General features: G+C 46.2%; 1 protein-coding gene across 1 annotated transcript in view; it reads left to right on the top strand.

Annotated features, from left to right (window-relative positions):
- The window catches only part of DSCAML1 (DS cell adhesion molecule like 1), a 121,685-nt gene that overhangs the window by 75,799 nt on the left and 24,775 nt on the right, over positions 1-21,111 (top strand). The window contains exons 10-18 of the mRNA XM_058194225.1: positions 2,391-2,510; positions 2,775-2,951; positions 8,966-9,165; positions 9,409-9,505; positions 10,382-10,510; positions 14,618-14,785; positions 15,680-15,750; positions 18,830-19,070; positions 20,400-20,546. Of these exons, the coding sequence (XP_058050208.1) occupies positions 2,391-2,510; positions 2,775-2,951; positions 8,966-9,165; positions 9,409-9,505; positions 10,382-10,510; positions 14,618-14,785; positions 15,680-15,750; positions 18,830-19,070; positions 20,400-20,546 (1,350 nt within the window). The remainder of the gene's footprint in view (positions 1-2,390; positions 2,511-2,774; positions 2,952-8,965; positions 9,166-9,408; positions 9,506-10,381; positions 10,511-14,617; positions 14,786-15,679; positions 15,751-18,829; positions 19,071-20,399; positions 20,547-21,111) is intronic.

The raw sequence follows: 21,111 nt of genomic DNA, 5'->3' as shown, positions 1-21,111 counted from the left end.
TGCTTGATGAACTCAGCGAAGAGTTAGGATTTCAGATAGCCCAGCTCTAGGGGGCTCAGAACAGGGGAACAGGGCTTGGTGTGACTGAATGGGTCAGAGGAGCAGAAGTGCCTAGAAGGGCAGTTATAATGATACGTTGATGGGAGGCTTAGAAAGGGGCTTTAGAAAATGACGGGGGGGGAAGGGTTGCTGTCCCGGATGCTTCCAGTCAGCCACTTTGGGAAGCTGGATTTGTGTAATCATTTATTTAATCCAATTTTGAAGTTGCTGGATTCCTTAACAACTCTGGGTGGCTTACATACAAGAGATTAATGAAAAGAAAAAAAACCCCACTGCCAACCAGAACAAAGCTAAGCTAAACTCCACACCTACCCTATCCCAAGAAAATATTTTAAATCAGTTTTAAAATACTGTCTGGAACATCCTAAGGATGGGAGCTGTACAGGTCTTGGGAGGAAGTGGAATATCACCCCGGAGGGCAGGTACTGCAACCAAGTGGATGCTCCTCCTGGGTGCTGCAACATGACATTGCTGGAGAGAGGGTACCTGGAGGGAACCTGCTATGCTTGAACAGCACAGATGGGCAGAAACAAGCAGAGAGAAGCATCCCTTCAGCCAGCCCAGTGCCATGAAGACTTGAAAAGTGACAACTAGCTTCTTGAATTGATTGGCAATCAGTGCAAATTGTGGAGCAGAGGGGGCCCCATGAGCATAAAACACTGCTCCCATCACTGCTGGATGGGTCTACTACAGTTTCGACAAGGCCTTCAAGGACAGCTCCCTGTAGCATAAGGAGAATTATAGTAATTCAATTGTGAGGTGCCTTGGAATTGAGTGAATTCTTGAAGAGCCTCCCAATCCAGGAAAGGGCATAACTTGCACACCACATGTACCTATGCAAAAGACCACTGGGCAACAACTCCCACTTTTTGAGAGTCCTACGTACATCCTACCATCCACCTAGCTCTATCAAAGGTTATCAACAAGTGCAACCAAAGTAATTTCCACACAAAATTCTGGCCCGAATACCAACTGAAACAGGTCGAGATAATTTGCTTCTGCTGGGGACCTTGAAGTTGACACCTGATTTCCTCTTCCACCAACTTCCCTATAAAGGCAGATTGGAGACTGGATGGTCCCGGGCTGTTGGGTGCAGCTATGACCTTTTGAAGGGAGGGCACAAAAGAAGGCCGAGGGAACCACACTCACTCAAAGAAGCGGATGGCTCCAGATGAACCCAACACAAGTCACCTCCTGGGTTGTTGTCACTGCCCTTTCCAGCCTGTAGCCGATGGCAGACGGTCTACCAAACCCTCAGGGGAAGCCCCAAGAAGCCAGTCAGCTTTGCTTCAGCAGGCCTGGTGCTTGAAACTTCTCTGAAGGGAAGAACCAGCCAGGAGGCTGAGGTTGTTCAAGTGGACTGCTCCCACTTGTTCAACCAATGCCACGTGGCCAAGGGAGAGGGTAGGGTTAACTGCCAATGCAGAACTCTGGGAGCACAGGCAGAGGAGTTGGGGAGCTGTGATTTAGAACCCAATGCCATCTAATGTGACAAATTCTCCGGCTGAGCCGACCTACAGCAGCTCCAGGCCTGTGGGTGGACATTGCAGAGGTGATTTGGAGTTCTTCTGGTTCAGCAAGCATTAGAACAAAAAGACACATCTGTGGTAAAAGCCGTCCCTCATCACTTACCCTGTTTGGGATTTCAGCATTTTTCTTCTTCTACGTGTTATGCTTCTGACAGAGAAAAAAAACCAGGTAGCAAAACTGGTGAATTGAATGGCGGTGCTGCTCTGTGTGACATTGCTGGCCTTGGATCATATTCTAGGCCAGGAGAAAAGTCCACCCTGCCACATGGGCTCCGATTCTGTCCTATCCCTGCCCTGCAGAGGCTGATCCGGTGGCATGCTTCTGCATCTCCAGCACAAGGTATCTTCTGAGCCCCTGGGCAGTTCCCCCCCCACATCTGCCAAAGGAAAAGAAGATGCCTTTCCTCCAGATGCAGATGTGTGTCTGTCACCATTTAAAGAGAGCAGATAGGCCTGCGTCTGTTCTAACTGTGATTGCCCAGAGATTGGCAGCCATTTCTTCAGAATCATATAGGTTGAGCAAGGGGTTGGACTAGAAGACCTCCAAGGACCCTTCCAACTCTGTTATTCTGTAAAAGGTGGAGGGAGGCTGCAAATGGGAGGGGTGTGTGTGTGGTCTCATGAGAGGAGTCTTCAGATTTCTTCAGGCCTGGCATTTTTGAGGTGTTAAGCCAGATAAGGGAAGGCAATGGGGTGGGAATATTCAAGTGAAGGAAAGAATTGGCAGTCAAGGACCTCTGAGTGAAGGGAGGCTTTGGGAGCGTCCCTGTGCTGTTCCTCACCTGCTCCCTTGTTCCACAGTGCCTCCTCGTTTTGTGGTCCAGCCCAACAATCAAGATGGGATCTATGGCAAAGCTGGGGTCTTGAACTGTTCGGTGGATGGGTATCCCCCTCCCAAAGTCATGTGGAAACACGCTAAAGGTATGTGAGATCTCTCTTTTGGGATTGCAGAGGAGGGGGCTATGCCCTCAAAGTGTGTGGAGCAGGGACCTTGGTCCACGGCTGGAAAAATTCAGCTGGTGAATTGAACAGCAGCCCTGCTCTGTGTTGCATTGCTGACCTTGGATTGAGGCCAACATTGAGAAGAGAATCAGAGGTGACCTTGTGGATGGCTTGGTCCGGCTAGTGGCTCCTCTCTTTCTCCAGCCATTGAAGGGTCTTTTTCTCATTCTTGTTTTCTTCCAGGCAGTGGGAACCCCCAGCAGTACCATCCTGTCCCCCTGACAGGCCGCATCCAGATCCTGCCAAACAGTTCACTGCTCATCCGGCATGTTTTAGAAGAAGACATCGGCTATTACCTGTGCCAGGCCAGCAATGGGGTTGGGACAGACATCAGCAAGTCCATGTTCCTCACCGTGAAGAGTGAGTGACGCAGCTGTGCCTTGCCTGCTCTCAGAGAGAGCAGAGTGTGGGCAACCAAGAGACTGCTTTTGTTCGTGGGATGAGGCCACTCCTGGATGCTTTGTGCATCTATTAGCCCTACTCCCCCCTTCCAAATATAATAGCTGTTAGGTTGGTTGCACCATTTGCCAGGTTATTTTGCCCCTCTGAACAAGGTCTTGGTTGTTCCATTAGTTGGGACTGTCACCCAAGTAGTCTCTGATCACAGATACTGTGTGCTTGGCAGATCAGGCTGGCCCTTCAGTTGTTCTGGCCAGCACTTCTCTTGCAATCCTGGAAGTCAGTATGCAAAGAAGGGGATATTCTCTGGTGACACGTTGACTTTAATAAAAGCAGGCCCTCAGCTGACCTTGAGGGGAGGTAAGACAGCCGTCCGAATAGCAGGCATTCCACCGAGAAGCCCAGAACAGTTTAGGGCAGGTAAATGGAAAGACCTGTGAAGCATTGGAGGATGTTCTACTGCCTTGCCACCAGCCTTATGGCACTGAATCCTTTTTATCCCTTGCTTTGGAGTTTTGCATGAGGCTAATTATTTTCTCCACTTGTCAGTCATTATTCTGATGGCTCTGAGAAGACCTTCCCCCTAAGGTGATTATGAAATCCTCCTCTTCAGTTTTTATGCTCTAGTCATGCCACACTCTTGGTACTGACAGCCAGACTGGGTGGGTGGGTGGGAGGCCTGGCTGGGCTGTCCCAAGCCCGTAACAGGGCCTTTGCCCATTTTGCAGCCATCACTCACATGCTCCTGGTAGTCAGCAGTTGCATGAAGGCTGGAGAGTTGGCCTCACTGTCTAAGCATTACTGATTGCTTCCATGCATTTTAAATTAATCTCATGCTTCAGGTGAAATGCAGCTAATCAGGGTAGACAAGAAGCTGAAAAGGGTGCAATCAAATTAACATCACAGAGCTTGCACTTAAGACCACCCCCCACATTTGCTTTGGCTCTCTTCCCTTTCAGTGCTCTGTTTCTTTTTGTTTGCTGCTCTGCTCTAGTGGGGCTGGGGCAAGGCAGGGCGGGGGGGGGGGAGAATATCCCAAATACTGACAATTTGCATTGTAGCTGCCTTATCTCTGGCTACCAAATGAAAACAGCCTCTTGTCTGCAACTTGTTCACAAGACACCAAAATGAAGAGCCTGAAAAGAGAACAGGGTTTGCTTGGGGGTTGGGTGATGGCCTTTTGCAGGGTTTGCTTCTTCAGGAGAGATGGAACAGATGGTGGGGAGGGAAAGAGCTGACCTCCAGAGGCATGCCTGTGGTCTACTCTTTCACAATGAATGTCTGCTTTTCTCTTGGCTGTATTGCACTAGTGCTCCCTTCTCAACTACCAAACAGCGTTCCGGCAGGAGCCTGGGACCAGCCTTGCTCCTGGCAGGGAATTCAACAGCTTCATGTGTCCTCTGAAAAGGTCCTTTTTTCCTAACCTGACTTTCCCATTATTCAAATCTATTGGATGACCTTCAGGGGCTTCCTGCTGTCTCCTCATCTGGGATAACTTAGAAGGTGGTGACCCCAGAAACCCAGTTTTCATAGAAAAACAGTTTTTGGGGAGTCAGGGATGAGCATAACTAGCAGTGGCCTTGGCAACCCTTCAAGGTTCTAGATGGCTTTTAAGAGCCATCGGTGGGCAATGGGCACATGAGGATGGCTTGCTTCTTTATGCTTTCCCAGCTCCAGATATTTCTGTGGGATTTTGGGGGCCTCTTAGGATCAGCATTGGAACTGATAGGCTTTAGGGCATGGCATAATTTTCTGCTTTGTGAGGATGCTGGTTGGGAGCTCAGTTCAAATGGTTTGCAGCTACCGTAGTAACCAAGCTGAAAATTGAGGCCTGTGGGCTCTTAATTTATCTAAAATACCTCTGCATTTAGAGGCTGCCTATCTCATACAATCACCCTGGGATGTTCATAAAATATCATTTTAAAAGTACCCTCTCTCTGGGGTGTCAGGCCCAACTTCCCATTTCAGTTTGGTGCTTGAGGGAAGAACCGGTCTTCACATCTTCTAGAAGGCTAAAAGGGCCCCTCTGGCTGGAATGGTCACTGAGAAAGCAGTCTTTGTGGTCCCATCCGGTGGCAACATTTAAGGGAGTAGACCCTATCTAACCTAAGATGGGCAGATGCCCTCAGAGAGAGATGGTTGAACAAGTAGCCAGCCCTGGTGCCTGCAGGGTTTTAAAGAAGTCAACTGGCAACTTGCATTGCACCTAGAATGCAGCCAAGGAAGCTCTGGGGAATCACAGGGCACCCAAAACTGCACCTGCTGCTGCAGTGTGGACCAGCTGCAGCTTCCAGATGGTCTTCAAGGGCAGCCCCATGTAGAGCACATTGCAGTAATCCAAACGAGAGATGACTAAGGCATGGGTGGTTGTGAGCAAATGCTGTTAATGCTTTCACTAAAACCCCACGTTCCAAAACCCCCACCTCTTCATGGTTAATCATTGCAGTTATCAGCACAGCAGTCTCCCAGTTGGGAAGGGGAATGCCCACGTTAGTTGTGGAAAGGGTGACAAACAAGGTTAGCATCTTAACTTAAGATGGCTTAAGGTTAGCCATCTCCAAAAGGAGGTTGTGACTGGCCGGTAGGCATACCTGAGAGGGGGCTCCCTTGCTGGTTGCCACACCTGTGCCCCCAGGCTGGGCTCCAAGTCACCCTCCTGGCTCTCTTTTCCCCGTCTTGCTCTCTTAAGGACTCATCCAGCCTTTTGGGGGAGGGGTGGTTTTCATGCCATCTGTCCAGCAAAACCGTTCCTAGTTTCTGTTCTGCTAAATTGCCCAAGTGGGCACTTTCCCGAGTGAATGGCCAGCATTAAATGCACACCATTCTTTTACTTGCCCTTGCCTGCCCCCCTCCCCTTCAGCCACTGGGTTATGTGGCACTTCAGTCCTGCAACCAAAATGGTTTGTGTGGCGATGTGGCATCACAGTCTACCCTCAGTTCTGTCCACATGCTGCCAATGGGAGCAAGCTGAAAGTCAGCCTTTTCCCAGCTGCTAATTGAATTAGATTGCCATGGAAAGTGGAGAAGCTGTAGCTCATTAAACCCCCCAGTGTCCCATTAGAACTGTGTGTGTTGCCTTTGCTGATTGTCATTACCATATATTACCGCATTCTTTGGGTAAGCAGTGCCTTTTTTTAATCTCTGCCCCCTGAGCCAGCCTGGTTGCATACTCAGCATTCCCTCCCCCACCATCATGTTTGGATTAGGAAGAAGAGGAGGGGGTAGCATGTGTTAGTGTGATTTCGTGGCAACTGTCCCTGTGGGGAGGAAGAGGTTCTGGCTGCTGCCGGGATCTTCTCTGAAGCTTAATGGGCAGGCTAAGCTGCTGTGGAAGCTGAGGGATGGGGTGGGGGAGCCAGGCAGCTGGTGGCCAAAGCAGCCCATGCAAGAGCAGTGGAGAGCAAGGTTCAGAAAAGGGGGAAGAAAAATGCCCGCCCTCAACCCTTCGACTCAGCCTGCAGTGACAAGGAGCCCATCCATTCCTCTATCTACTTGGCAAACTCAGATTTTGGCTACCCACCTGGTCTCCTGTGCCCTGAGCTTCCTCCAGTGCAGCTGTCCCTAAGTGGGCAGCCACCCACAGACCTTTGGGAATCTTGTCCCCTATGCCCTGGGAAGGGCACCTGCAACTCCAAGCTGAATTTCTAGGTCTCCCTTCCTCCTCCCTCCCTCCCTCCCCCCCCTCTGTTGAAAAGAAGCTGCAAGGGACTGTGTGCTCTTTGAAGCAAACCCTGCGGTGGTCTGGCCCAAGGCTCTTGCACAGAAAGTGGGTCATTGCATCTTCTCACCTTCCACCACCAATGTTTGAGAAGCTCCATGCTCTGCTAGGCTCTGACAGTTCTACCTGCTTCTGCATGTCTGGGTTTTTTTTTTTGATTTGGAGATGGCCTTGCCTTGGCTTCTGCTGATTTTCTCCGCTCCAGCTCAGAGGCTGTGAACAGTTGCTGCAGGTTTATTGTCTGACTATCATTAAGTGTTGCATCTATGATTCTTGACGAATGTATCTTGTTTTTATATGTACACTGAGAGCATATGCACCAAAGACAAATTCCTTGTGTGTCCAATCACACTTGGCCAATAAAGAATTCTATTCTATTCTATCCTATTGCTGGGTCAGCTCAGCTGATGCCTGCACTACACAGAAGCTCTGGGACTCTGTCAATTGGAGCTCAAGAAAGCAACAGAGCTGCCTCTGCTTCCCTAAGGCCCATTTGATCAAAATGACCAAAGGATGGAAAGGTTCCCTTTGGCCATAGCTGGAAACTCTGGACAACTGCTCCATTAGGGGCTGGCCACAGCTTTCATGTTAGCAGCTGCTGACCATCTTTGGAGTTCCTGGAGCTAAAGGAGACCCTTTCGTGGGCTTTTTATCTTTGTGTTCCCTCTCAAGCCAAGCCTGCCTCTTGCGAAACCTCTCCCCTCTCTCTGTGTTCTGCCCAGCTCCTCAGAGGGAATTTTGCAGATCTCTTTGAAAAGTATTCCACGACACATCCTTGAAAGTATAAAATCTTACTCAATAATTCATATGGACTTCACCATGGCTGCAGCTTTTTCATGGTTAAAACTTGTACTTGGTTATTTGTCTTTCACAATTTAATGTGGATCCAGATGTGTGTTATAAATTGTGCCTGCTTCATTATTCCATGAACTTCAACTCTGGTCATTGGCAGCCATTCACGGCCATTCCTTCCTGGTTCATGTTCTTACTCCTCGGCTAAGAATTAATAGGTAGCATTTAGCCAGAGAGTAGTGCCTCCCCCACAGCTCGGAGTGGGCTTTCTTTGGGGAGTTCTAATCACTTGTGGATGTGCATCTGAAAGCCAGAAGTTGGCTTCCTCCAAATGGATGCTGGGTGGAAAGAATCATGGATTCCCCCTTGTTTTTCTTTCCTGGACCACTTTCCCCTCCAACTGACCTCTGGGGGATGAAAGGCAAGGGGGAGAGAGTAGCAAAGGGGGACGTTCTTGACTGATTTTCTTTTAAGTGCTGATTTGTTTATTTATTACATTTATATGCCTCCCATCTCACTGTCATAATGCTGCTGTTCATCTTCCATGTTTGCATTAGCCTCCTTGTGTAACATTTGGAAGAGAAAAGCAGGATAATCCCTCCAAAGACGAGTCCCTCGATTAGCACTCTTTCTCGATCTTTCTCCATGCTCCGATCTTTCTCCATGCTCTCCAGTGCAGCAGATCTGGTGAACTTAAGCCTTCAGCATGGCTGCCTTTGTGACCCACAAAGCTCTCTGGGAGACTTTTTTTGCTCATCAGATTAAGCTCTGAGTTGCAAGGGTGGATAAACATCCAGACATGGAGCTCTTCAGTAAAGGGGATGCCCCAAAGGCCCAAGGATGCTTTTCCCACAGTGAGAAGAGGCTATTGGGAGCTCCTCCCAAGTGCAGGAGCTGCTGCAATCTTCAGATCTTTAAGCTTCCAGCTGCAGGGTTCAAGTTTCTTAGATGCTTCTCATGTAGTTTCCCTTTGGAGGGAGTTACACTGTAATACCCAAATAACCAAAGTCCTTCTCAGGTATTATTGTCTCCCCCTACCTGGATGTTCTGATCCAGAGGGAAATAGTACAAGCAACAGAGACTTTAACAGACTTCCTTGTGAACGTTATAGAAGCGTGAATGGTTTATATTTTGTATGGAAGTATTTCCTTCCCTGCTCTAGTTCTCTCGGAATTCTATATTTATGTCTCTGAAAATATTTTCATAGAATTATTTTAATTTATAGCAATTTGTATTTCAATTCCGCTTTCTTTATTTCCATTATGCTTTATATTAAATAATTTTGAAGGTAGTATAGAAATTGGTAAATTAACTAAATCAGTCAAAGCCCCGCCTATTTTGTTCCTGCCCTCCAGAAATTGGCATGAACAAAGAATGGAAGGGTTTTTAAAGCATCCACCCCTTTCCTTTAAGGTTCCTCTCTTGCCAACCACAGCCTGCTTCTTTTCTCCTCTTCTCTTGGCAGTCCCAGCTATGATCACCTCCCACCCCAACACCACCATCGCCATCAAGGGCCAGCCTAAAGAGCTGAACTGCACAGCTCGTGGCGAGCGCCCCATTATAATTCGTTGGGAGAAAGGGGACACCGTAATCGATCCTGACCGAAACGTCCGATATGCCATTGCTACGAAGGATAATAGTGATGAGGTCATCTCGACCCTCAAAGTAAGCACGGCTGCAGTGCTGGGGGGTATGGGTGGGCAGGGCTGCAGCTGGCCCCTTAACATGCTGGGATTTGTGGGCCTTTTGTGGCAGGGGACAGCATAGCCAGCCTGGGATTTGGAGCACCCATGGGTGCAGCAGGGGGTGCAACTTTCCTTTGGTGCTGAAATCTCCCACTTGCTGCCTTGTCCAGAGATCTTTCAGGGAATGGCATTGAGATTTGAGCTGATGTTGCCTTCTCCACAGCTCAAGCCCGCTGAACGAGGAGACTCTGTTTTTTTTTCCTGCCATGCGATCAACTCCTACGGTGAAGACCGAGGACTTATTCAACTTACTGTACAAGGTATTGGCCTTTGTTGGGTGTGTATACACACGTATGTAGTGGTGTCTTTCAGACTGCTGGTGGCTTTGGTGCGTAGCTTCTGCTGGGTTAATCCCCCATTTATAACAAGGGAGCTTTGAGGGTTGCAGAACACTGGCCACATTTTAGTAAAGCTGCTATTAGCAATAAAAAACTTAAAGAAGTCAGCTCATTTCCCATTTTTTCACGCACAATTTCCTGAGAAAAGTATGACATGAACATGGATTTAAAATAATTAAAATACTATATCTGATTCCCTGTTGAGATCTTTTAAGCTAAATTTTACCCCTCTATCTGCTCCTATATGTTCTCAAGGAATTCAAGTGCAAAGTGGAGATGGAAGGGTGCTTCCTCTTCCACCTCCAAACAATGCCCAGATTTTGGAAGATGGGGAGCTGCTGGTCTCCCATCATTTCTGAACAGGTTCTGCGTTGCGTCTAGGGAGAAATAGCTGGGGCTTCTGAGGCAAGGCAAACTTCCCTGGTTGCACTGAACTGCCAGGGAAATGGAATTTGGTGACCCACACCCGGCTCTTTGGAGCTGCATTTAGCAATGGTCCTTCCAAAATGGTTTTCTCTCCCTCTCAGCTTTTACATTTTGTGCAAATGGCTGGATATGCAATTTTAGTTTATTCACTCTGATATGTTGTTCAATATGCTAACCATTTTTTAACCTGCATTTTCAAGAAAACCTACTGAATATGGAAGTCCTTGGCACCTCTACCCTTCTTGCTAATTTTTCCAACTGTTGCATTTTCTGGGTTGGAGGAGGTTGGTCTGGTATATGCTTGTATGCTGTGCCTGGGGGGAGGAGGGGGCATTTCCTATGTCTTACTGCTGCTCCCCTGTCCCTTCCTAGAGCCACCAGACCCTCCAGAACTGGAGATCCGAGAAGTGAAAGCCCGGAGTATGAATTTACGGTGGACTCAGAGGTTTGATGGCAACAGCATCATCACAGGCTTTGATATTGAGTACAAGAATAAGTCTGGTGAGCAGAACTAATGATGTTCTGGGTGGAAACAGGATTGGGAAACACCTTGCCTAAGATTCATGCATTTTTTTTTAAAAAAAGTTATTTATTACTACAGGTTGTCCTTGACTTACAACAATTCGTTTAGCGGCCATTCCAAGTTACAACAGCACTGAAAAAAGGGATTTATGACCATTTTCACACTTTTGACCATTCCAGTCATCTGATCAAAATTCAAATGCTTGGCAACTGGCACATATTTACAACGGTTGCAGTGTGCTGGGGTCATATGATCACCTTTTATGACCTTCTGACAAGCAAAGTCGATGGGGAAGCCAGATTCATTTAACAACCATGTTACTAACTTAACAACTGCAATGATTCACTTAACAACTCTGGCAAGGAAGGTTCTAAAATGAACCAAAATTCACTTAATAAATGTTTCACTTAGCAATAGAAATTCTGAGCTCAGTTGTGGTCATAAATTGAGGACTACCTGTTTTGAGAAAATGGGAGAAATTCAATGTGAATAGAAGGTTGGCTTGGATGATCTCAAACGATGCTGCAAAACGCAATGCCAGGAAAAAAGGGGTTTCGGGGCAAGTAGTCGCGCTCCAGCATTGCAGGTCCTTGTAGATGCAGTTCCATTGAGGACCCCATGTCAAGTATGTTGGGTCCGCTTGTTGTGAATCCATCCGCTGGTGATGCTGTCTATCCCACATTTTGGTTGTTGTTGTTGTTAAATGCCTTACTAGCCTAAGTAAACTGTCCATAGCATTTCCCTGATTCACTAATTTAGTCACTTTGTTAAAGAAGGCAATAATTGTCTGGCACAATCTGTTTTTAACAAGCCCATGTTGGCTTTTAGTAATCTCTTTGCTCATTTCTAGGTTTTTGCAGATCCACTGCTTGAATATCTTTTTCCAAGATTTTCCCTGGTATTATTGTCAGGCTGATTGGACTCTAGTTTCCTAGATTCACTTTTTTTTTTCCTTTTTGAAGATTGGAATCACACGAGTTCTTTTCCAGTCCTCTGGCAGTTCCTTCATTCTCCAGGAGCTTTGAAAGATTTTGTTCAGTGGTTCCAAGATCACTTCTGCCAGTTTCTTCAGAACTTTGGGATGCAATCCACTTGGCCTGGCAATTTGAACTCATCCATGTTGCATAGGGGATGTCTTACCATTTTCATGCCTATTTTGTCTTGTATTCCTACTCTGCCATCTACTGTACTGCTTTTGATAGGTAGGGCAGAGGCAAAAACAGATAAGGTAGTTCCATTTTCTCCCTGTTATCCATCACTTCCTTGCCATCTTCTCCCATTGGTGAACTGATCATTTACATGACTTTTTTCTTGTTTCTACCATGCTGAAAAAGGGGGCACGATACTCAGTTAAAGATGCTGAGCTTGTCAGCTGGAAAGCTGATAGTCTGCTTTCGAGACTTGAGAGCCATGCAACGGGGTGAGCTTTTGTTCCTGCTCACCTAGCAGCTTGAAAGCATGCAAAATGCAAGTAAATGAATAAGTACCACTTCGGTGGGAAGGTAACAGAATTCTGTGCATCTTTGGTTTATAGCCATGCTGGTCATGTGATGACAAAAGTATCTTTGGACACCCCTGGCTTCCCCAGCCAAGAAACAGATGAGCACCATGCCCTAGAGATGTTCAGATTGGATTTGGCATTTTTATCCACCTATTCATTGGTCCAGAATGCGGCTGCGCGGGTGATAGAGGGAGCCACTCGTGGCTCCCATATAACACCTATCCTGCGCAGGCTGCACTGGCTGCCTGTGGTCTTCCGGGTGCACTTCAAGGTGCTGGTTATCACCTTTAAAGCGCTCCATGGCTTAGGACCGGGGTATTTACGGGATCGCCTTCTGCCACCATTTGCCTCCCACCGACCCGTGTGCTCCCACAGAGAGGATCTCCTCAGGGTGCCGTCAGCCAAACAATGTCGGCTGGCAGCCCCCAGGGGGAGGGCCTTCTCTGTGGGGGCTCCTACCCTCTGGAACGAGCTTCCCCCAGGACTTCGTCAATTTCCTGATCTCCGGACCTTCCGCCGCGAGCTGAAGACGTATCTATTCTTCCGCGCTGGACTGGCATAGAATTAGTTTTAGTATTTGTATTTTAATTGGGGTTTTATGGTTTTATTTTAATTATGGGCCAAATTTAATAAGTTTTTTATCATTGTTTTTATTGTATTGTACCTATTTATTGTCGATTTTATTTGGCTGTGAACCGCCCTGAGTCCTTCGGGAGAAGGGCGGTATACAAATTAAATAATAACAATAACAATAACTATTATTATTATTATTATTATTATTATTATTATTATTATTATTATTATTATTATTATTATTATTATTATTATTATTATTATCCGGTCCTTCACAAGAATCTGGGATAGGCCAAAGTGGATGTTTGATGGTGTTACAGATATCATCGTAGGATGTCAGCTGTTCCGAGTAAATTATGACGAATTTGTCAGTGCCCATGGTGTTCAAGTTGTTTTGGGATTGCACCCAGGGCCTATTGATACCATCTTTGCTTTTGTTTGCCACGGTTATTCCATTTCTATTTGCAGGCCTTCATATTTTGTTATCTTCCCAGTTCTTTCTCTTTTATTCCACTATCTCCAGGTACTGTCATATCCACTATCCAGATGGTTTTTGTCCTTCTTATGGACAATTGTTAAGTGTGGCATGTTGTGTGTCAAATGCCTGTCTGTCTGAATTCTAAAGTTCCAGAGCACTTTAGCTTCTTCATTTTCTATTACTTTATGTTATCGTCCCACCAGATCTTGTTTGCAGGCATAGGGCATTACTTGCAAATCAGTGTTGCTATTTTGTCAGGCCATTGTTTGTAGTCAGTCTGTGCAATTTTCTTGCAGCAACTAACCAGGTGGTCCATTGTTTCTTCAGCTTCTTTGCATAGGCGGCACTTTCTACCTGTTGCTATGATCTCAATTCTGGCTTGGTATGCATTTGTTCTTAAGGCTTGTGCTGCCAGAATTAGCCCCTCTGTCTCTTTCTTCAACTTCCCTGTTCTTAGCCATCGCCACGTCTTGTTATTTCCTGTTTTGACTACTATTTTTTTAATGTAGCGGCCACACGATGCTTTGTCTTTCCATGCCTCTTTCCTATTCTTCCATTTGGTCTTTCTTGCGGACCAGTCTGGTCTCTTGGTAAGCCTTCCTGATATATCGTTTCACTGCATCTTCTTCACTGTCCTTCAGAGATTCTTCCAGTGCCCATTTTTCTTCTTCAGCTATTTGGGGTACTTGCAACATTCCATGCTCACTTATTTTTCTTGGTAAGTAAAGTCTGTCATCACCTAATGTGTGAGAAAGGACATGATTCCTTGCCATTATTTTTCTGGCCTTCCTATCCAGGGCCTTTAGTTCTGCTTGAGTCCAGACTACTATTCCAACTGTGTATCTAACGACAGGAACTACCCAGCTGTTAATTGTCGATAGTATTATCTCCACAGAGTTTGGACTTTAAGATCTTCTTCACTCTAATGGTGTTATTTATGTTTAACCTTCTTCTTTACTTCAGTGTAGTTGATGTTGTCAGCTTGAAGGATGCCCAGGTATTTGTAATCTTCATCCAGATTCTTGATTTTATAGGACCCTATAGATCCCTTCAGTTTTCACTGTTTTTCCCCATTTGATTGTAAGCATGGTACATTTGTCCATTCCAAATTCCATTGCAGTTTCGTGGTTGTATAAATCGACAGTGCTGAGCAGAGATTCTATTTCAGGTGATGTTTTTCCTTACAGCTTCAGGTCTTCCACATAAAGGAGGTGAGAGAGCCTGGCAGAGGTTTTTGATGTTTGATAGCCATGGCTATTTATTATTTATTTATAAATACATTTGTTATTTATTGGTTGATATTATTTAACTTTCATGTGCAACTACTTTGGCTGACTTGTTACTCTATCTTAACCTCCAGCCTCTGAGGAGCATATAACTTTAGAGGTGTGAGCAGAAAGCTCAAAAGTAAAGCTTCTTGACATCCTTCCCCATCTTCCCAATTATTTGTGGTTTCAAAGTATTTATGACATGCAGCTGTGTTTGGAACTCTGGATCAACAAATAATTCCTCAGCCATTCTCTTTATTTTCAGATTCCTGGGATTTTAAGCAATCTACCCGGAACATCTCTCCCTCCATTAACCAAGCCAATATTGTGGATCTTCACCCGGCCTCTGTATACAGCATCCGCATGTTTTCATTCAACAAGATTGGCCGCAGTGAGCCAAGCAAGGATCTGACCATCAGCACGGAGGAAGCAGGTGCCCATCCGCCTCAGGGCTGTATCCACAAGATAATTTATGAAACAAATTGGGTGATCGGCAAAGTGTGAGAAAGAGGAAGTCATGAAGGTTGAGAACACATAATTCATGTCTTTGCTTAAGATCCATTTCTTCTTTGCCCCCAACCTTTTTTCTGCCCAAGAGTCTGTTGTCCTCACCTAAAAGTCTTGGCTCCATAGACAAGATTTGTGTGTATGTGGGGGGAATGCTTAAGTCTCTGTGGCAACAATGTGTGTGTGAGTGCACATGTCCTTGTCAGATTGGCAGAAGTCCTTGTTCCTTGGGGCAAAAGCCATTTGCTTGTTTTCTTGGGTTGGTCCTGTCAGGAAGCCCCTTCCTGAGCTGAGTGGTGGGCCAACTGGGCTAATCTGTTCTTCAGAAAGAACTGGGCCTGGCTCCCTTTAAAAGCTTGCCTAGTATGGTGCACAATGAAAACATTGGTTGAGTGGAATTCAGATAAAATGCCTTGTATCAAAATAAACAGGTCTGTCTTCTAAAATGCCACAGAATAATTATTTTTCAGTATAATTTACAGCATTCTCTGAGGCTTACCCTTTAAGCTGAAGAACTTTGTGTGTTTTCCAGTTGCTCTGTTGCTTGCTGTCTTCACTACCAGCCTTTCTCTCCCCACCCTACTCCCTTCCCAGCAAGCTAAAACAACTGCTGCCACCTCTGAAGTTTGTAGAACAGATGCCTAAATCCATTCCACTAGGCTTGGTTCCCTTGGCATTTCAGAGGCATGAACCACAGGCATGCAAAGCCACTGTCAGAAACACATCACATTCAGGCGCTTCTTTTTGCTACCTTTCAAGAAGTGGGAACAAAGAAAAGAATTTTTCTGTGCAACGTGTAATGTGACTTCCACTCTTTCAGCTCCTGATGGTCCCCCGCTGGATGTCACCTTGCAGCCAATGACATCCCAAAGCATCCAGGTCACCTGGAAGGCAAGTATGTGTATTCCATGCTTGAATGAGAGCTGGGATCAGTGGCGCTTCTTATTTATTTGAACTATGAAAATAACAGGTCATGACCAGGCATGGTCCATTGGCTGATGTGGTGCAGAAGGTGCTCTTTTCCTTTCCCCAGGAAACACGTTTGAGAAGGCTGGCCCTCTCCCTGCTCCTGTTTTGGAGCTCGGGGCCTTTCACACCCGAGGCATTCAGAGAGGGATGAAATGGTGATGCAGCCCAGAGGGGACAATGCGGGGGAGACCCTGTGGCTCTAGTATTTAGCCCACCAGCCTTTGCTGCTGGCTTGTCATGTGCCAAAGTTCATGGGGTCACTATAAAGCCTCCATTTCAGTCCTGCTGAACTGAAGAGCACTTAGAAAAAGGCATTCGACTTCTTGGCTCGTGATTGGATAATCAAATGCCTGGAAATAATAACAGTCAGTAGAAACATCAGAAGCTTTGTGCAAAGATTGATGGCACAGTGGAAGACATTATGATAGACTGGGAGACGTTAATATCAAAAGAGGAGGTCTTTCAAGGAGACTCGCTATCCCCAAAATTATTTGTCATTGCACCAATTCCTCTTTGGACAATATTGAACAAATTAGGCCATGGCTATCAAACATCAAAAACCTCTGCCAGGCTCTCCCACCTCCTTTATGTGGATGAACTGAAGCTGTAAGGAAAAACATCATCTGAAATAGAATCCCTGCTTAGCACTGCCCATCTATACAACCACGAAACTACAATGGAATTTGGAATGGACAAATGTACCATGCTTACCATCAAATGGGAAAAAACAGTGAAAACTGAAAGAATCTATAAGGCCCTATGAAAATAAAATCAAGAATCTGGATGAAGACTACAAATACCTGGGCATCCTTCAAGCTGACAACATCAACTACACTGAAGTAAAGAAGAAGGTTAAATATAAATAACACCATTAGAGTGAAGAAGATCTTAAAGTCCAAACTCTGTGGAGATAATACTATCGACAATTAACAGCTGGGTAGTTCCTGTCGTTAGATACACAGTTGGAATAGTAGTCTGGACTCAAGCAGAACTAAAGGCCCTGGATAGGAAGGCCAGAAAAATAATGGCAAGGAATCATGTCCTTTCTCACACATTAGGTGATGACAGACTTTACTTACCAAGGAAAATAAGTGAGTGTGGAATGTTGCAAGTGCACCAAACAGCTGAAGAAGAAAAAAGGGCACTGGAAGAATCTCTGAAGGACAGTGAAGAAGATGCAGTGAAACGAGTATATCAGGAAGGCTTACCAAGAGACCAGACTGGCCTGCAAGAAAGACCAAATGGAAGAATGGAAAAGAGACGGTGCAAATATTACATGGCCACTACTTTAAAAAACTAGCAGGCAAAGCATGTAATAATAAGACAACGGCTTATTACTGGCAATGGCTAAGAACAGGAAAGTTGAAGAAAGAGTCAGAGGAGATAATGCTGGCTGCCCAAGACTAAATAGAAGCCTTAAGGACAAATGCATCACAGCCAGAATTGAGAAGACAATAGCAGACAGCAAATGCTGCCTCTGCAAAAAAGCCGAAGAAACTGGACCACCTAGTTAGCTGCTGCAAAAAGATCATGCAGACTGAGTGCAAACAATGGCATGGCATAGTATCAATATTACAAGACCTACAAGAAATGCCATTTGTCTGCAAGCAAGAACTGGTGGGATCACAAAATAGACAAAGTAATAAAACGTAAAAATAGTAACCTGGGACTTTAGAACTGAAACAGACAAGCATCTGCTACAAAACAATCCAAACTTTACAATTGTTGATAAGAAGACAAAAAAGTTTGGATAGGGAACATGGCGATACCTAGAGACAGCAGAAGAGAAGAGAAAGAACTGGAGAAAATCACAAAACATAAAGACCTCCAAATAGAAGTAAAATAATTGGCAAAAGAAAGCAAAGCACTAATATATGCCTTAGGTGTAATCCCGAAATATCCAGAGCACCACTTGAACACCCCTGGCATTGACAAAATCCCCATCAATCAATTGCAAAGGCAGCTTCCCTAACCCTAACATTTAACACAGGGGTCCCCAACCTGGGCTGTGGCCCACTGGGCCTTCAGCCATTTGAAATTGGGCTGTGGAAGTGATAGCAGGTAAGTGTGTGCATGCACGGTCCATTGGTGTGAGAAGTGTGTGTGTGTGCCCACTGCGCATACAAATGTAGCTGGGTGCGCACGCTTGCCCACGGCTCACAAGGAATCATCCCCTCTTCCCCCCCCCCCCACTGCTGGTCTGCAAAGCCAGAAAGGTTGGGGAACTCTGCTGTAACACCCATAAACAACATTTGCCTACCCCAGGTTCTTGGGAGGACTCGATAAAGATGCCAAATCCAATCTAAACATCTGACTGACTGTGTGACCAACCATAATAATAATTTATTAAATTTATATGCCACCTGACTCTCAGTACCCAAGTCCCAGTGAGTCTGAGTGCTTATTTTGAAAATAAATAAATATTTTTAAAAAATTAAATGCTGAGGGGGGAACTTTATTTGCAGAAAATTCTTCAGTTGAACAACAGTTAAATCATCTGAGGCAGGGGCTTTCTTCTTGGCCTGCAAGGAGCTTGCACTCTGTCTTAAGAGGAAGGTAAAAACAAGAGTGCTCTTAGCTCATATTAAAACAAGCTGGCCTTCTTGGTGGGAGTCTTCACCTCAGAGCCCTTCCTTCCCAAGATGCTGGCAGAGTCCCAGAGAGGGCTTCCACCTGCCCACTTTTCTGTTGTATCCTTCTTTTTGGATCTGTACCAATGGGAAGACCAACTCTTCCACCTTTCTCTATTGCCAGCTGGGATCCCGTCATCCAGAGCATGTGAATGTAAGGACGGCAGGCTACATGAGACTCTTGGGCCATTTGAACAAGCCTGCACATCTGTCAGTTGAAACTGGGATGGGAATGTAGGCAGTTAACATTTAGGTGGTTGGGTAGGGGAGTTACTCCCCTCTCTCACCCTGAACCTGCCTGCCATGCTTTGACTCTTCCCTGAATTGTCTTCTCTATTTTTACTCCTCTTCTTTACACGCCCCTCTTGCAGGCTCCAAAGAAAGAACTCCAGAATGGGGTTATCCGAGGCTACCAGATTGGCTATCGGGAGAACAGCCCAGGAAGCAGCGGGCAATACAGCATTGTGGAGATGAAGGCCACGGGGGACAGTGAAGTCTATACCCTCGACAACCTAAAGAAATTTGCCCAGTATGGTGTGGTGGTGCAGGCCTTCAACCGGGCAGGCACTGGCCCCTCGTCCAGTGAAATCAATGCCACCACACTGGAGGATGGTAAGTCTTCACAACTTCTTGGCTGTTCAGCAGCTGTTGCATTTTATTTCAGTCCAGCCAGGCTTTCCTGCAAGATGGTATCCCTCCACCCAGAGCTGCTACTATCTTCCCAAAGGCAGCCCTGTTTCTGTTTTCCATACTTAAGCTGATTTATTAGTTTCATCATCAGAGGCAAAGATAATTGTTAGAAGCATGTGGGCTCCTCAGTTGGGTTTTATTGTGCTCTGAGTATTTTTGGGTTCTAGGTGCCTGCAAATAGGTGGCAATTTCTCTATGGGAGCTGAAATAAACCGTAGTCACCGTTTTGTGGGGGTCACCATTAGGACAAGTGTGTGAATGAGAGCCAGCGAGCAAGATTGGCACAAGATAAAATTCCTGACCTGGAATGCCTCATCTCTTTCCCCGGTGTTAGTGTGACATCTGGAGGTGAAAGGGCCTGCACAGGCTGCCAGTCTGATTTGCTGATTATGTGCTCCTCCTTACCCCAGGGGCATCATGGGCCTTCCTTGAATGCAAATCTTATGAGTGCCTGAAGTGTGCCATCCTTCAGCACCCCAGTCTGGACTGGTGAGGGTAACTTTGGGTCTCTCCAGGGCTCCCTTGTGCAGCTGCCGCCCCGTCTCCAGAGCTCTCCACCAACAACTCCTTGTGTAGAATTCAGCAGGTGGCCTTGCCAAGGAGCAGCCCTGTTGTGCCTGCTGCGGCCCTGTTTCCTCTGGGGATTTTGCACAGGTTTTCATGGGGGAGGGATCAGCACTTGGAAAACAAAATAAAAGTTCCTTCCTTGATGGTTCAGCAGTTTTTCATACTTAATTAAGGTCCTCATTAGCCTGTCAAAGCAGGATCATTTCCTGCCTAGATTAGCACTCCTCCTGGGGTATTCAAGGGCCCCTGTTTTAGCAATAGTGTTATTTTCCATAATTATATTACCTTCATTCTCTTCAAATGGACTCTCTATTAGTTTATAACACCAGCCCCTAATTACACCATGCATTCGACTTTACACATAAATAAACTGAAACAATCATCCTTTTCCGAGTGGATCATTAGGATGATATATCGTCATTTAAATGCTCATAAAAATTAGAGATCTCTCTTTGGGGGCAGCGGGTTCTCATTACCTCCACCCCAATCACTCGCTAAGTCTTTCCTTCTTCAAGCAACTGCACAGCCTTGTGGGTCTAGCAGAAAATGCCACGGCAGAGACCTTATCCTGGGATGCTGGGGAGCATGGATGGACTGGCAAATTAATCTGCCCAGCTGTTTGAAGGAACAGTCAAGGTGCTGTGGCAAGCAGGGGCATCCTTTTTAATGTGTTTCCCTGTTCAGTTCCCAGCCAGCCCCCTGAAAACGTGAGGGCCTTGTCCATCACCTCCGATGTGGCCGTCATCTCGTGGTCCGAACCCCCTCGGAGCACCCTCAATGGCATCTTGAAAGGCTACCGTGTCATCTTCTGGTCTCTCTACATGGATGGTGGTGAGTTGGGAGCAATGTGCTCATTGCCTCATTTATTTCATTTTCACTAATTGAATTTAGTGTAGCATCATATCTAGAGGGCAGAAGCTGTTTTCCCTTCACCAACACATCAGATCTTCAGATGGCTCATGTCAGAAATGATGTTCTTCCTACCTTCCAACTGGATACTGGAGGCCAAGCTGGTGCTGCCTGTCACTCAGCGGCTCTCACATCACTGCAAGATAAGGGAACTCCACTCCACTCTCCTTTGGGAAGCTCTTGCAATTGTTTGTCTTGTTCCAGTAGCTGGCTCTTGCTGTGTTTGGCACAATGGCCCCAGCGCACTTTCTGAGGGATTCCTAGAGACTGCAATGCTCTCTGAACCTTTCTCCCACTCAGTGCAAGCAAATAACAGAAACAGCCACTTGGACTGTGGCAGAGAGAACAAATTCCCTTTCTGAGCCCCAGAGCCTCCCTCAGTTGAGTTTCTGGCAAGTGAATCGGGCTCTGGGCAGGAGTTCCTGGGCTGTGTGGGAGGGTCTAAGTGGTCAGTGGTTCTCAATATAGGCCACAGGGGTCCCTCAGG

Source organism: Ahaetulla prasina, chromosome 9 (genome assembly GCF_028640845.1).
Source record: "Ahaetulla prasina isolate Xishuangbanna chromosome 9, ASM2864084v1, whole genome shotgun sequence".
Lineage (NCBI taxonomy): Eukaryota > Metazoa > Chordata > Lepidosauria > Squamata > Colubridae > Ahaetulla > Ahaetulla prasina.
This window is presented reverse-complemented; position numbering and strand designations above follow the sequence as displayed.